Here is a 14,918-nt window from a genome sequence, read left to right as displayed (position 1 = left end):
AAATTAATTCAGCTATTTATTTTTAAGGAAATTACCAGACTCATAGTCCTTCCTATGCACAGAGATGCCAGCAGACACTAACTTGTATTAGGGACATGAGTCTCTCCTATGTGGCACCTCCCTTCCCTGGTAGAGGTTTTTTTCTATCACTCTCTGTCTCAGTGACAGAACTTCATCCCAAATTCTTCTTTCTGCCACAGTCCTTCCTTTTCATTACTTGGGCCTTTTTTTTTTTTTTTTTTTTTTTTCCTTCCATGCTCTTTCCCACCATCCTTTCTCCCTTTCTGGACTGGTTTCCTTCAAGTGCCTCTTTCCCCTCCACACCCTCTTTTATCCTTTACTCTTTGTTTCGCTTTTGCTACACTTTCTCTCAACACTTCTCTTTCTTTGTCTTCCAAGGAGCCCATCCCTAGCCTGCATACCTGGATGAAGTAAACACCTGAGGGTAAAGTTCCTGTCCTGCATGCCTCTTGCTGCTTCTGTGATGGTTTTGGCAAGATTTGGGGTGTAGGAGAGTAATTGTCATCCAACCCTGGTTTTTAAGTACCCATTATTTGCAGGCAGACACTGTGTAGTGCCACAGGCTGATTAAGGCATACAACAGTATAAATCAAATCCGGTTTCGGCTCTCAGTGTGTGTACATCTATTCATATATACATACCTCTGCAAATACACATGCTCACACTTGAATTACCCAGAGATGAACTGAAGAAGCAAATTTTGAGATGGGAGAGACTGAAGTTGATAGAAAGAAGGGAGAAACAGCCTTCTTGCAGGGAACAGCAGTAACCATTCAGTATGAATTAACTGAGTGCCATTTATGGACAGATCGGACAGTTAGTTCTGTGCTCTGGATACAAAAGCAAGTAACGGTTGGCCCTGTCTACAGAGAGCTTTCAGTCTGAGTGTAGAGATCAACAAGTTAACGAGTAATAGAAGTGGGTTAGTATCGGTGTAGGGAATGAAGAGGTGAGGTAAACAGATCACATACATGCAGTAGATGGCAAGTGGCAGTGTTGTTGGGTTTTTTTCCCTTCTAATTAGTGCTCATAAAATGCTATGTATGGAAAAGTAGAAAAAATGCAGAAAACAAATCACTCATAATCTCAGTAAAGCATAAGATAATAGTTTTATGAGTACCTTTTTCTCATCCATAGACATTTTGTGGTTTTTTTATTTAATTCTAATCTGATAAATCAGGTATTTGGGGAAATTCAGACCATATTAATAGGTTATTCAGAACTTGCAGAGCACCTGTTTCCAGATGGGTACTTCATCGAATATATAGTCAAATAAATGTGTGTCACTGTACATTAATACCATGTTCTTAAGCCTTTCATGTATTTAGGCCTAAAGCTGTTTTCGTAGCAGTTTTTTTACTGTCCGTCTGAATCTGTAATGTGTGCTTAGAAGTATAATTTAACTACCTTTTTTTAACAGTTTTATCAAGCTGTAATTCAGATACCATACAATTCACCAATATAAATAGTACGGTTCAATGGCTTTTAGTTCAGTATATCCAGAGTCATGCCAGCATCACCACAATCAACTTTAGAATGGTTTTATCACCCCCAAAAGAAACCCCTGTACCCATTAGCAGTCTGTCTTCATCACCTCAGGCTGCTATAACAAAATACCAAAAATTGGGTAGCTTATAAACAACAAAAATTTATTCCCCACAGTTCTGGAGGCTGGGAATTCAGATCAGTTGCAGTGTCTGATGAGGGCCCATTTCTTTGTTCTGAGACAGCTGTGTTCTTGCTGTGCCTCACATGGCAAAAGGGGCAAGGGAGCCCTCTGGGGTTTCTTTTATAAGGGCACTAATCCCATTCATGACCTAATTACCTCCCAAAAGCCCCACTTTAGTTTAAAACTAAATTAATTATCTTCCAATCTCCTGTCCGTCTCCCATCCTCCCATGTATCTCATTCTGCCTGGCTTTACTAATTATACAAAGTTAAAATTATGCTTTTCCTTCCAAGTCATGTTCAGTCTTTCACCAAGTTCTGATCACCTTCCCTTAAATTCTTTGCATCCCTTCCCATTTCCTCGTCCCACCTAGTGTAGGCCCTTGTTGTCTCCCTTGTGCACTGACCTCCCAGTCGGCCTCCCTGGCTCAGTCTCCATCCCCTCTGATTGATTCAGTAAACCCCTGCCAAAGTATGTTTTTAAAACGTTGCTTCTATTCTGTTGTCCATTGAAGTCAGACAGATCAGCTTAGCCACTTAATCAGCTGTGTTTCCTCAGATAAGTTACTTTACTTCTCATCTGTAAAAGGAGGTTTAATCAGACCACCTCCTAACATTCTAGTAAAGATGAAATGATTACCCTGGACTTCTGTAGAATGAGATAAACTTCTGTTTAATGATCCTGCATTTGTATACCTTGTCTTTCGTGGGAGTAAGGATCATTATGGTAGTGTGTGTTTAAATGTACAAATAAGTATAAATTTATATTTTTATAAATTTATAATTAAAATTCCTGTTATATATGTATGTTATATACTTTATATAGAGAGGCCAGATATTATGAAACATAATTTTAAATATAATTTTATTTAATATATAAACATTTTTTAGTATCTTCCAGCACTAATGGCAGCCCTATGTGCTTAATGGGTGATCACTCAATTAGTGTTTACTAAGTAAATCAATGAATTAATTTTCTGCTTATTCTGGTTATTTGAATAGATGGTAATTGTCAGGTAGTAAGTTAACTTTTTTAACTTAACAGATAACAACTCTAGAACAAAACATGGGAGCTAGTATAAAATAGTAGATGTTCCCCTGGATAGTATTTTTTGAAAGGTCACTTTATGAATATGGAAAATTCCTCTACTAATCAAGAAAGATAGCAACTAAAGCATAGCTGCAGGTCAAATGCAGGTTACAAAGGTGTTCTATGGGGTAACCCATGACTTCCTTGTCTTTTTAGTACAACAAAAGTATTATAACTGAATGAATGAAATCTTTCATCTTCCATTATGCATGAATCATTTCCTTTCTATAACAGACATATCAGTATACACTTCTCATCTGCTAGAAAACATATCATACTTCTAAATGTTATTTTCCACTGTTCATTTGAGATTATGAATGATATTTATATGTTCTTTTAGTTGTTTGTTTAAAAAGGCATACAGTCTGAAGCTTGGTCGCTTTTGTAATTTGACCTGAGAAAATTCACCTCACTGATAACAGAATTTAATACATGGTGAGTGAGCTTTGTTTCCCACCCCATTCACCCACCCCTGCAAAACTACATACAGAAGAGGAAATTATCACCATTTCAGAATTAATTAATCCTTATTGGAAATTTTGGCATTCATCCTTTAGAATATTCTTTCTTTTCTTGGTAAAGTCATAAGGAATATATAAGGACCTCAGAGGAAAGACTGTTAGGCTAAAATAATGACTTGAGAGCTCACCACATGGTGAGAAATGGCCCCTTCCTTTTTTGTTCACTGTATGAAATACTTTATATTATCATCTGTGTATAATACTGGCTAGGAACAAGAGACACATCTCACCATGTGTGAGTGAGTGAGTGAGTGAGTGAGTGAGTGAGTGAGTGAGTGAGTGAGTGAGTGTGTGTGTGTGTGTGTGTGTGTGTGTGTGTGTGTGTGTGTGTAGTAACCACTTAGTGTAGATCTACTATAAGCTGGGCATTCTAGTAGAAGACATGTATTCATAATCTCACTTCGTTGATCCTAGAAGATATCATCTTCATTTTACAAATGAGGCAACTAAGTTTCAAAGAGGTTAAGCACCTTTCCTAAAGTCATTCAGGGAGAAATGGCTGAGTAGGGATTTATTCCCAGGATAATTCATCACCAAAGTCTGTGCCCTTTCCCCAGTCAACAAACATTCTGAAAAATCAACCTGTTAACTGAAAAGAAAGAAAAGAGGGAAAAAAATATTGTGCCCTTCATTAAGTCATGTAACATCTCCAATCCTCAGTTTCCTCATCTGAAAATAAGGATGATAATAATACTACATTTCTCCTAGAATTTTTGTGAGAATTAAATGAGATCATATTTGGGGAGCACATGTCACTGTGCCATATTTAACGTTCATGCTTAGTAACAGCTATTAAGATTCCATGTTTTGTCTTTTTTTTTTTAAGTTTTGGAAAAAACTTTCACTTCTCACCTTGCTATTTTTTAAGACCTGTCTCATGTCTTTTAGAACCCAAATGCATGATTCTTTATGAATTTGGCTGCATTAGTGATATGCAAGTTGCCTGTATTAGTTTGCTAGGGCTGCTACAATAAAACACCAGACTAGATGTCTTAAACAACAGACACTGATTTTGCACAGTTCTGGAGGCTAGAATTGCGAGATCAAGGTGTCAGCAGGTTTGGTTTCTTCTGAGGCCTCTCTCCTTGGCTTGCCTTCTCACTGTGTTCTCTCATGGTCCTTTCTTTATGTTTGTGTATGCCCCAGATGTCTCTTGTGTGTCCAGATGGCCTTATTTTAATGTAATCACCTCTTTTTTTTTTTTTTTTTTTTTTTTAAAGATGACCGGTAAGGGGATCTTAACCCTTAACTTGGTGTTGTCAGCACCACGCTCAGCCAGTGAGCGAACCGGCCATCCGTATATGGGATCCGAACCCGGGGCCTTGGTGTTATCAGCACCGCACTCTCCCGAGTGAGCCACGGGCCGGCCCAATGTAATCACCTCTTTAAAGGCCCTGTCTCCACATACAATCAAATTCTGAGATCCTGGGATTTGGGCCTCAACATATAATTTTGGGGGGACACGGTTTAGCCCATAACATTGCCATAAATGAATTTTTTCACTACATTTGGAAATAATTATTTTCAGGAATAATAACATGAAAAGAAAGTATAATTGAGGAATTTTAAGGTGTCTCCTAACCACTGAAATGTTCTGACTCTATGCAGGATTATTCATATATGACCTGTATCTCGAGTACATTTATTGTGCATAGAGAATATTTAAAAGGTCAAGTGTAAGGCTCTATAAATTGATATACTATATAAAAGTAAATATGGTCACTAATAATAGGCTACAAATATTTTTTAAAACACATGAGTGTTGAAAAATACCTATGTATGTCATTCGTTGAGTAAGGAGTTAGAGAACATTTATTTGTAGACCATAAGTGTATACAAAATCAAATAAAATATTTAATAACTGTGCATCTATTTGGGTAGAGCACCAAGGCAAGGGTTAAGGGGAAACCTAGACAAGTCTCCACCCTACTTGGTCTACTTGGGAAAATGCCAGAAATGTCACAAAGTGAGTTTATTTAATTGCCAGTCAAATGCTCAGTGTAGACCAGAAGGGCTGTGTGTTCAGAAGAGGACACTATTGCCTCTGAAGCCCAGAGTTAGGATTTCAAACTTGTAAAGTTTAGTGCCATAATGTTGAGAGAAAGAAAAGTGGTATAATCAGAAAGACAGACTCAGAGGTGTCTCACTGCAGCATTCAGAACACATGGAAGGAGAGAGACCCATGAGGCAGTGCTCTGACAGCAGAATGGTGTGGAAAGGGTGCTCTGAGAAGGCCACCTACCTATGGTTTGAGACTAGGACAGTGATATGCTCCACCATATCACGAAATTAAGTATAACTTTGAAACCTGGGTCTGAATATGATGGTAACTGTTGTTACGATGACTGCAAATAGGATACCCATGACTGCAAAACATGGGAGTCAGTTTACCACCAAGTATTCATGAGAGATCCTTATCATAGGTGAAATGCTAGGAAAACCTTCTCTTACCAAAGGAAGATGTCTTAATTCTTTACTTATTTCTCACTCACGAAGAATATTTTGCTTGCTGTTAAACTATGACAATGACAAATATGATTGAAATGTAACCTAAGAAAATTTCTTGTTTAAAATACATCTTTATTCTTTTAGGCCTCTTTTTCGTGGAAGTTCAGATGTCGATCAACTAGGAAAAATCTTGGAGTAAGTAATAACTTAATTTTACATCAGTGTCTGTAGCATAAAAACATTCACAGTGACTTTCCTCTGATGGTCATATAATATGTTTATCTCTTGTCTTTCTTACCCCAAGCTGCTGCTGCAGACAGTGTTACTATTTGTGTGGTGAGTTGAGACATGGTAGAAGTGCTGTTTTATGCAGAGCCCATCATGATGTGTGGCCTAATTGCTCTGCTCTGGAAGCTTGTGTGTTGCTCGTATGGATCTTTTTGCTGCTCCTCTTTGTTTGCTTGGCTGAGCTTCATTTCTTTAGTTCAGATGTGTTCTCTGCTTGTGGTCATTTCAAATGCACCCACCATCAGAAGTAGGGTGCTTGGTGGCCTAGTAGTAACCCGTTCTTGTCCATTGGGCTTGCTGCCCATTGAGTACCCAGGTTGGTTTTGGATTGTTTTGTTTTGTTTTCCTGGGCCAAGGATGGTATGCAATACAGTCCCATTTTTCTTTCGAGCTCCAAAATAGGAAATGAGAATCCTAGGTTCTAGTCCTGGGTGTATGGCTAAATAACTATGCAACCTTGAAAAAGTCATTTAAAACACCCCGTAAAGGGTGTACACAGTGCTGAGGACATAGCAAGTGCTTTAAAAATGTTAACTATTACTGTTATTATTATAATTCATTATTAATTATTTAACCTTTTTGTTCCTTAACTTCTTCATCGGAGAAATGGATCTCTGACTTAAATTCTCTATAAAATCCTTTCTTGTACTGAAATTTTTTGGTTCTATTTGTCTGTTATATAGCTCCTTAATAATTTGCATAATTCCATTCATGCCTACATGTTTGTGCATGTAAGGGTACGTATGCTTTCATGCTTCTAGAATGTAACTGGGGCTTTTATTCTCACCAAGCATGTGTTACAACATCCTTTTTGGATTTGTGTGTTTGCCAAGCCCCATCAGAATTGGGGTAGAGTAGGAAGAAAGTGGGACTTCTATACCAAAAATAGCCCTGAGCATTGGTCTATGACATTTTATAGGAGTCCCAGCATTTTTATGAAATTTGAAGTCTATAAGACTGCAAAAAATGCCCCTAAAGAACAAAATTATATTTCAGCACTGTCTACTCAAGTTGGAATAAAACTGGAACCTGACTTTGTTCTTTTGGTGACTGGAAGCAGCTCCAGTAGACTACTGCTAGTGCCAGTGCTACTGCTGAGTCACAACCCAGTGGCTTGAAGGCCTGAAGAACATTTACTGCTTTTTTTTTTTTTTTTTTTTGGTCTGGGGACTTCCTGGGTCCAGAGCAGCTGACACTACTGCGGCTGCTACTGACCACCCTGTAAGATGGCTGAATTCAACACAAAGCTTTCCTGTGACTCCTGCTTCTGGATGTAAAGTTCTTTGGTCATTCAATGATGAACTCCCTATGACCATTGAATCTATTTTGTGTTCGTGTGATCTTGAAGAGGGAACTGTGAAAATAAGACATACCGGTGACCCTCTGTTAAAAGACAATCTTTACTGAAATCAGTTTGCCAGGCACTAAAAGCTATCACCTGCTTTCCCTTATTTATACCACCTGGGAATTCTGTCCACCTCCAGCACTGATATCTGCAATCCTGTTAACATTGCTAGTACCCCCCCAGTACAGGAAGCCAGTGAAATGGACCAGAAGGAACGTTTGACCAGCATGTTTGACTTGCTTCCAAGGAAAAGCCAATTCCACTTTTGGCAAAAGCCTGACAATCCTAGATTGCAAGCAAAAAAGCTGTAAAGTTCTACGTTTTGTGCCTTTAGATTTTACTTTGTGGTTTCTGGCATTATTTCACCAAAATGATGTCCTGTTTCCTCCAAAAGTATTACCTTGCTAGAGAAAAGAGACAATGCTGCACCCTAGTGTCATTGCTAAAGTACTTGATAAATTCTTTCTGTTTCCACCATCACTGCCATTTATAGATTTTGTGCCCTGTCAGTCTTTCCAGTATAAATGTCAACTTTTAAGGCTTATGTTCAGCTGTCCAAATAGTGGAATTCAATGCAAGTGCTTTTAATAGACCTATCAGAATTTCACAATGCTTATACGTGGGCCATAAAAGTTCATACTGAACATGAAACTGCATTTTCTTTTTAAAGGAAAGCCATGTTCACATAGTCTTAAAGAGAAAAACATTTCTGGGTTTAGGAAGATTTATACTTTCAAAGAACAGCAAGTACTTTGAAAGTGAAACAGTGCTTTTAGCCCAGGACATTTTAAAGTGTTTATAAGAGCAGCATCACAGTTAAGTGGAAATAAAATATTGGATTTGGAGTAAGGAGAACTGGGTTCACTCAGGACTCTGTGACTGAACTCACTGTGTGTGACTTTGGCCGTTCATTTCATTCCTCAATCTTAGTTTCCCCATCTATAAAATGGGGGTAATACACCTGACCTACATGTCTCAGGAGGTCTTTGCAGGACTTAGAGGAGGTAATAGACTTAAAGATATATGTGTATATCCATACACAAATATTTATACATATATACAAATATATGTGTATATACAAACAGTTGTGGGTTTATATATATATATATATATATATTTGTAATTATATACCACACATACTCATACACACAGAGACATGCCATTTCTCTGAAGGCGTTTGGCATTCAGATATCCATATTTGCGAGATTTAACTCAATGTAGATATATTCAAAGCTATAGATAAAGATTTTAAATTATTTCTAGCTGTTGTTATAATCAGTTTCTAGGTGACTAGTGGTAATATGCAAAAATATTTATATAAAAAGAGCTAAAAGCTTAAAAGGAATGAAGAAAAATTTTAAAAGGTTTTTAATAAAAATTCTTTTCTTCCTCTGCCTTGTTGCATTCTATCCAAATGCATATACATGCATTTGCTTTTATAATTAATGGGTATTTTTGTTTTCTTCTTTTTACTCCTGTTGTATACCTTGCTATTAAACAAATTTGTATATTGCTCAAGTTGTCATTTCTATTCATTGATTCCAATAAATGTGTCCCTGAGTCTATCTTTGCCTCAATAATGTGGCTCTCTCAGGATGCCCAACAGGCAGAATTATAGTGTCACCCCAGACATCCAGTAACAGGTACAGCGATGACAGGGCTATCTGCTCTTCCCAAGTGAGGTCTGTGACCTGGGCTCTGCTAAGTTAAGGGAAAGGGGAACAAAGCCCTACAGATCCCGTGACATTTACCACCATGTCTTCTCAAAACCTGAAAATATATTCATGAGAACACCCCTTCCTGGGCCTTAGACCCAGCTAATGCAGGCCAAGGAGAAGACCATAATGCAGGCCAGCACCATTTCTAACTGTAATTAAAATACTTTGGTCCAGTATTCGAATAGCTGTATATCCTGTCCACTAAACTAGTATTTTTTAGCTCAGAGTTATCTACAGTCTGTGTAAGATATAACTTCTTACATCCTCTGATTTCCCTTGTTCAAAGCTGCTTACCACCTGTACATAAACTATAAATAATATCTGTATAATATATAAATTGTATAGGGCTACTGACCTATTAATATTTCTGAAGAACCTTAAGTTTTACACATAAATAGGATTCAAGTCATTCGTATTTCTAGTGTGGTAGTGATGTATTTCCTATGCATTTTGGATTAATAGCAACATTATTTTCTAATTATGGTAATAATAATGAGTAGTGTATTGATATTAACTTGAGTACTGTGTATCAGGCACTGTGCTGTGCATTTTATGTAAATTATCATTGATCCTCGTTACAACCATCAATTATTGTTGTACACATAAAGACACTGAGGGTCATAGATGTTAAATAATTTGCCCTTACCTACCAATAAGTGGCAGGTGTAGGATTTGAACCCAAGTCTACATGTGTCCAAAGCCTGTTGCTCTTTTTATCGCTTGCTGTTCTCTCCACATTTCTTATTCCAGAATGGTTTTCATTGATATTCTTGTAATTTGTTGTTTGCTCACTTTATAATACCATAGACTTCCTTTATAAAATAGTGTTTGCATAAGACAGGACCAACATACCATTAAGCTCATTTTTCTGTCTAATTTATGTAATTATTGTTTGAGGAATTATTCTTTAACCAAAAATGTCTCCAAACTGATGTGTTAATAAACCACATTGGATGAGCATCATAAAAGCATGTCAGTACTGAGGTGTTCAATCTGAACACAAAAAGCACTCTTGGACTAAAGGAAGATATTATATGCCCATGTGGGTTTCCTTTGAACAGAATAGATCCTGCTTTGTCAGCATATCAGAGCTTACTCCATGGTGTAGTATATTTTCTATTTCTACATTTACTTTTAGTATCTGCTGCTAAAGTAATCTCTTAGCTCCTCCCAGCAAATTTCACAATTCTCTGAGATTACCCTCTACCCTATGACTATATTGCAGTAGGACAGAGATAAATGAGAGACTCTGCCAGTCATAATGTGAAGGTCTCCTGGGCCCTGGGGCCCTGGGCCTACCCCTTAGATTTTGCCTTTCTCTAGAATTCGGTGAGAACACAGCTTTGGCATAGCAGCTAATGCGCATGTTCACATGTTGTTGTTCTTTTATAGCGTAATTGGACTCCCAGGAGAAGAGGACTGGCCTAGGGATGTTGCCCTTCCCAGGCAGGCTTTTCATTCAAAATCTGCCCAACCAATTGAGAAGTTTGTAACAGATATTGATGAACTAGGCAAAGACCTACTTCTGGTAAGTTCACACGATGCATAGTTGGTTTGCACTGAGCTAATGCAAGACCTGCCTTATTCAGACTGGGCAGTAGACACAAATATCAGCTTAGCAACTGCCACAGTCATCACATGCCATAGCCACACAAGGAAGGAGACTATAGTCTCTCCCTAGGTTTCATTTCCACACCTGTAGGAGCTGGTGGCTTTTGATTCTGGAATGTTTTTCTGATCCACACTCTTTAAATCCACCATCTTTGAATGTTTATTTGAATGCAGCCTTAAGAGACTCTTGATTCATTTGGACATTATCTTTAAAAACAAATATTATGTTTCTTTGTTTATAGTTTTATGCTACTTTAAGCAACTTCTTTGTCATTTTAACATGCCTTTTCGTAAATAGTCACATCTTTAGGAAGATATTTTTCCAGATCAACTAAACAGCAATATTCCTTCTAGTTACTGATTTACTTAATAAGTATTTAATGTGCCATGCACATGTAAAATGTCTCACTGGAAGTAAGGACTTCTTATATTTGAGACACAAACTCGTAATACTTAACCTTGTACATATTTTTCTGTGTTTGGAAGCCAGAATAATAGATAGAGGTATGTACCTATAAGGCTGCTCTTAATGTCTGGAACCCAGTGAGTAATGAGTGTATCCATTGTCTCCTGAATTAACAGCCTTTGATATCTGCTTGGGTCAAGTACAGGTCTTCCCCATGTGTCTCATTCTGGGCCCAGGTCAGAGAGGCAACAACTCCCTGTGGCATGTTTTTCTCGTGGTAGACGGTGGATGCTCCCAGAAGGGCAAGCAGAAACATACAATGTCCCTGAAGGCCTAGGCCTGGAAGACACACCCTGCCACTCTGCCTACATTCCATTGGCCAAAACAAGTTACGTGGCCAAAGCCAACTTTAATGGAGGAAAGAATGCTCCTCCCATGGAGGGAGAAGAGAGAAGAAAGAGAAAATGTACTAAAAAAAAGATGTGATCTACCATATTATTCAATTATTGACAAAGTTATGATTCTAAAAGCTCATTTTATAAGTCGATCATTGGCAATAAAATTAAGTTTTCTTGCAGAAACAAGAATACTACACAAGGTTTTTAAATTAATTCTCAAGCCAGCCACCTTGTTTGTGAAGTAGAGCAATAATAGAACTTAACCACCTTTGCTAACAATATTTCTATAGGACAAAATATATTAAGATTTCCAACTTGAGATTCTCACATACCCTCTTCTTCCCTTCAGCCTCTTCCCAGTTTCAAGCCATCCATGTAGCTGCAGGGAAAGGACTTCCTCCCAGATAATCCTCTAGAGGCATTTCTCTGTATCTTGAACGTATTCCCACAACTCTTTTCTCTTCTTTCCTGTGTCCTGGGAATTAAACTGGCTGCTTCCTTTTCTAATGCCACTACCTAATTTTCTTTTTCTTAGACTCTGGGAATAGAGGCTCAGGCTCAGGAATTTTGCCCCTGATCTCCTGTCCTTTGGGAATTCAGCCCTTGCAAAGTTTTTCTAAAGATGTTTATTGCTATTAGGAATAATGGAACAGTGGAACCATCATACAAACAAGCTCTTTCCTCTGCTTGCCCTTTAGCTCTGTGATTTCAGGGGACCCAAGAATTCATCTGAAATTTTATGTAGAATTTTCTATGTGTGTATGTGTTTTCTAGGTCAGTAGCTTTCAGAGGGGTTCCCAATCCAGCCAGGACCTGACTAGGACTGTGAGCAGGAACCCAGATTAAGTGGAAGAGGTCTGCATAGCCGTGATAATGTAGTCTTTAGATTACACAGAGAACTGAAATTCATAAACATGTCTGACACCCAGCTCTTCAGTGGGCCTTCATCAGAGGGATGGAGAAGCTGATATAGCTTCCTGTGACCTTCCTGTGACCTTCCTGTGAACTTCCTGTGACCTGGGGCAATGGGTGATGTCCTATTCATGTCAATTAATGCTTGCCCCCTGCTCCATGCTCAGCAGGGGTGTTGGAAGGAAAGCAAGAAGATCAGAGGAACAAGATTACCTGGGGTTGGAGTGGAAATGGGACCGAGACTTCTAATTTACATATGAACAGTTTGGGAATGGAGATCACTGCTGCTCCAAAGGTTTATCTTTCCCTCCTTTCATCTTCTACCTCAGTAGCCAAGCCCTTTCATTTTCCCTTCTTTCATCTTCTACTGACCAAACCTCCGGACTGGATCTCCTTAAGTTCAGAAACCAACTCATTCACTTTTGTATCCCTGCACTTGAGTTGTCAGCCTGGAGTAGAGTTTAGTGACTTGAGTTCAATCTGTTGGACCCCTGGTAGGGATGCTGCTAGCCCTATGGCACTTTGATGTAAATTAGGAGGAAGGCATCCTCTCCTGTGGGGGGATGCAGCCTTGGGGCAGGGTACTAGTGGATCAGGATAATTAGGGTCTAGGTTTTAGCCCTAACGTATACCCTCCACTGGGTACCTTGTTCAGTAATTGTCCTTTACACCTCAACAGGGGTGCCTCTTCCCTTCCCTGCTCATTGATAAATGTTGGGGCTGGGCAAGAAGGTAGGGTGAAGTCTCTGACTGTAGCACTAGGTGTGCTAGCACTAGAAGAATCACTATCTTAATAAAATTATATGCATACTGCAATAACAATAACATCTTTTAAGGGACATAGGGTCGGTTGGAGAGAAATCCTGGGTAGGCACCTGTCCACGGGCATGCTAAAGGTATTGCCTTTTCCTGAGGGGCAATTTATACATTAGGGACATATATGAGATGAGTACTATCTACATATTATTTAATGCCCCTTTGAAATAAACATTTATTCCCATTATAGATACATTTAGTACATGGCAGTACACAGATAACTATGTAAGCGTGTTATTTAAATTGACATGTTTTATATCAACCTATTTTTTTCTTTATTACAGAAGTGCTTGACATTTAATCCAGCCAAAAGAATATCTGCCTACAGCGCCCTGTCTCACCCGTATTTCCAGGACCTGGAGAGGTGCAAGGAGAACCTGGATTCCCACCTGCCGCCCAGCCAGAACACCTCGGAGCTGAACACAGCCTGAGGTCTCAGCAGCTGCTTTGAGCTGATCCCCTGGAGAACACCCTTGGTAGCCAATGGGTCCCCCTGAGGAATCCCCGCAGAGCTGTTGAGGATCGCTGTCTAGAGGCCTCCAAGCTGCCGTCTTCTGGACGGGCTCTGCTTTTCCAAGGAAACCACCTAGTTTACTGTTTCGAAATCAATGCAAGAGTGATTGCAGCTTTATGTTCGTTTGTTTGTTTGTTTGTTTGTCTGTTTCAAGAACCTGGAAAAATTCCAGAAGAAGAGAAGCTGCTGACCAATTGTGCTGCCATTTCATTTTCTAACCTTGAATGCTGCCAGTGTGAAGTGGGTAATCCAGGCACAGCTGAGTTATGATGTAATCTCTCTGCAGCTGCCGGGCCTGATTTGGTACTTGAGTGTGTGTGTGTGTGTGTGTGTGTGCGTGCGTGCGTGCGTGTGTGTGTGTGTGTGCGTGTGTGTGTGTGTGTGTGTGTGTGTGTGTGAGACAGAGATTCTGTGATCTCTTAAAGTGTTACTTTTTGCAAACAAGAATAATTGAATTTTAAAGACTCAAGGTGACCGGTAAATAACAGGTGTTTCATTCACTAAAAGCGATTCACCAGAATGATCTCAAATTAGAAAGTTGAGCCTTGTCCTCAGCATTTCTTTTCTGGCCAAAAGCAGCAAATTTGCTAGTAGTAAAAAGTGAGGTTTTATACATACAGCAAAAGGTGAAAAAAATTCTAGTATCTTTTAAGAGACCTGTTGTTTGAAGCATACATTCTTTTTACTCTTTGAAAACTGAATTTACTCGTTGTAAGTCTGTTTTAACCTTCTGTATAATATCATGCTTTATGGTTTCTTTTGGAAAATTCCCTATAAACTTTTTATTACTTGCTATAGATTTAGGGAGTGTACCTCAAACAGGCAAAAAAAAAAAAAAAAAAAATAGAAAAAGCATTTATTTTCTGGTTTGAAATTTCTTTCTTTCATTTTTGTTTTTGTTGTTGGGTTTTTTTGTTTTTGTTTTTAGGAATTTGTCAGAAACTTTTTCCTGTTTTGATTTAGAGAGTAGTTATCTCTTACTAGAGACAGGAATGCCATTTAAATTTTCTTCGCCTATTACACTGTACTTTCTACCATGCACTGCCTTGTTTGCAAAGTCTGCATCTTATCTATCTCCCAGCACCTCTAATATATATTGCTACCGTTATATAACTAATGATTGCTTAAGCGGTTCCCACGCACCACCTGCTGTCTTTCTTTC

At 38.6% G+C, this 14,918-nt stretch overlaps 1 protein-coding gene across 4 annotated transcripts in view; it reads left to right on the top strand.

Annotated features, from left to right (window-relative positions):
* CDK6 (cyclin dependent kinase 6) overlaps positions 1-14,537 on the top strand; it is a 218,353-nt gene extending 203,816 nt beyond the window's left edge. For 3 of the 4 annotated variants that reach the window (XM_063099436.1, XM_063099437.1, XM_063099435.1), the window contains exons 6-8: positions 5,893-5,943; positions 10,492-10,627; positions 13,527-14,537. In XM_063099436.1, the coding sequence (XP_062955506.1) occupies positions 5,893-5,943; positions 10,492-10,627; positions 13,527-13,673 (334 nt within the window). In that variant the 3' untranslated portion in view covers positions 13,674-14,537. Of the gene's footprint in view, positions 1-5,892; positions 5,944-6,052; positions 6,085-10,491; positions 10,628-13,526 lie in introns of all 4 variants that reach the window. The other variant, XM_063099438.1, reaches the window with a different exon arrangement.
* The last annotated feature ends 381 nt before the right edge of the window (positions 14,538-14,918 follow it).

This window comes from Cynocephalus volans, chromosome 6, assembly GCF_027409185.1.
Source record: "Cynocephalus volans isolate mCynVol1 chromosome 6, mCynVol1.pri, whole genome shotgun sequence".
NCBI lineage: Eukaryota > Metazoa > Chordata > Mammalia > Dermoptera > Cynocephalidae > Cynocephalus > Cynocephalus volans.
The sequence above is the reverse complement of the archived record's forward strand: the minus strand, read 5'-3'. Positions and strand labels throughout refer to the sequence as shown.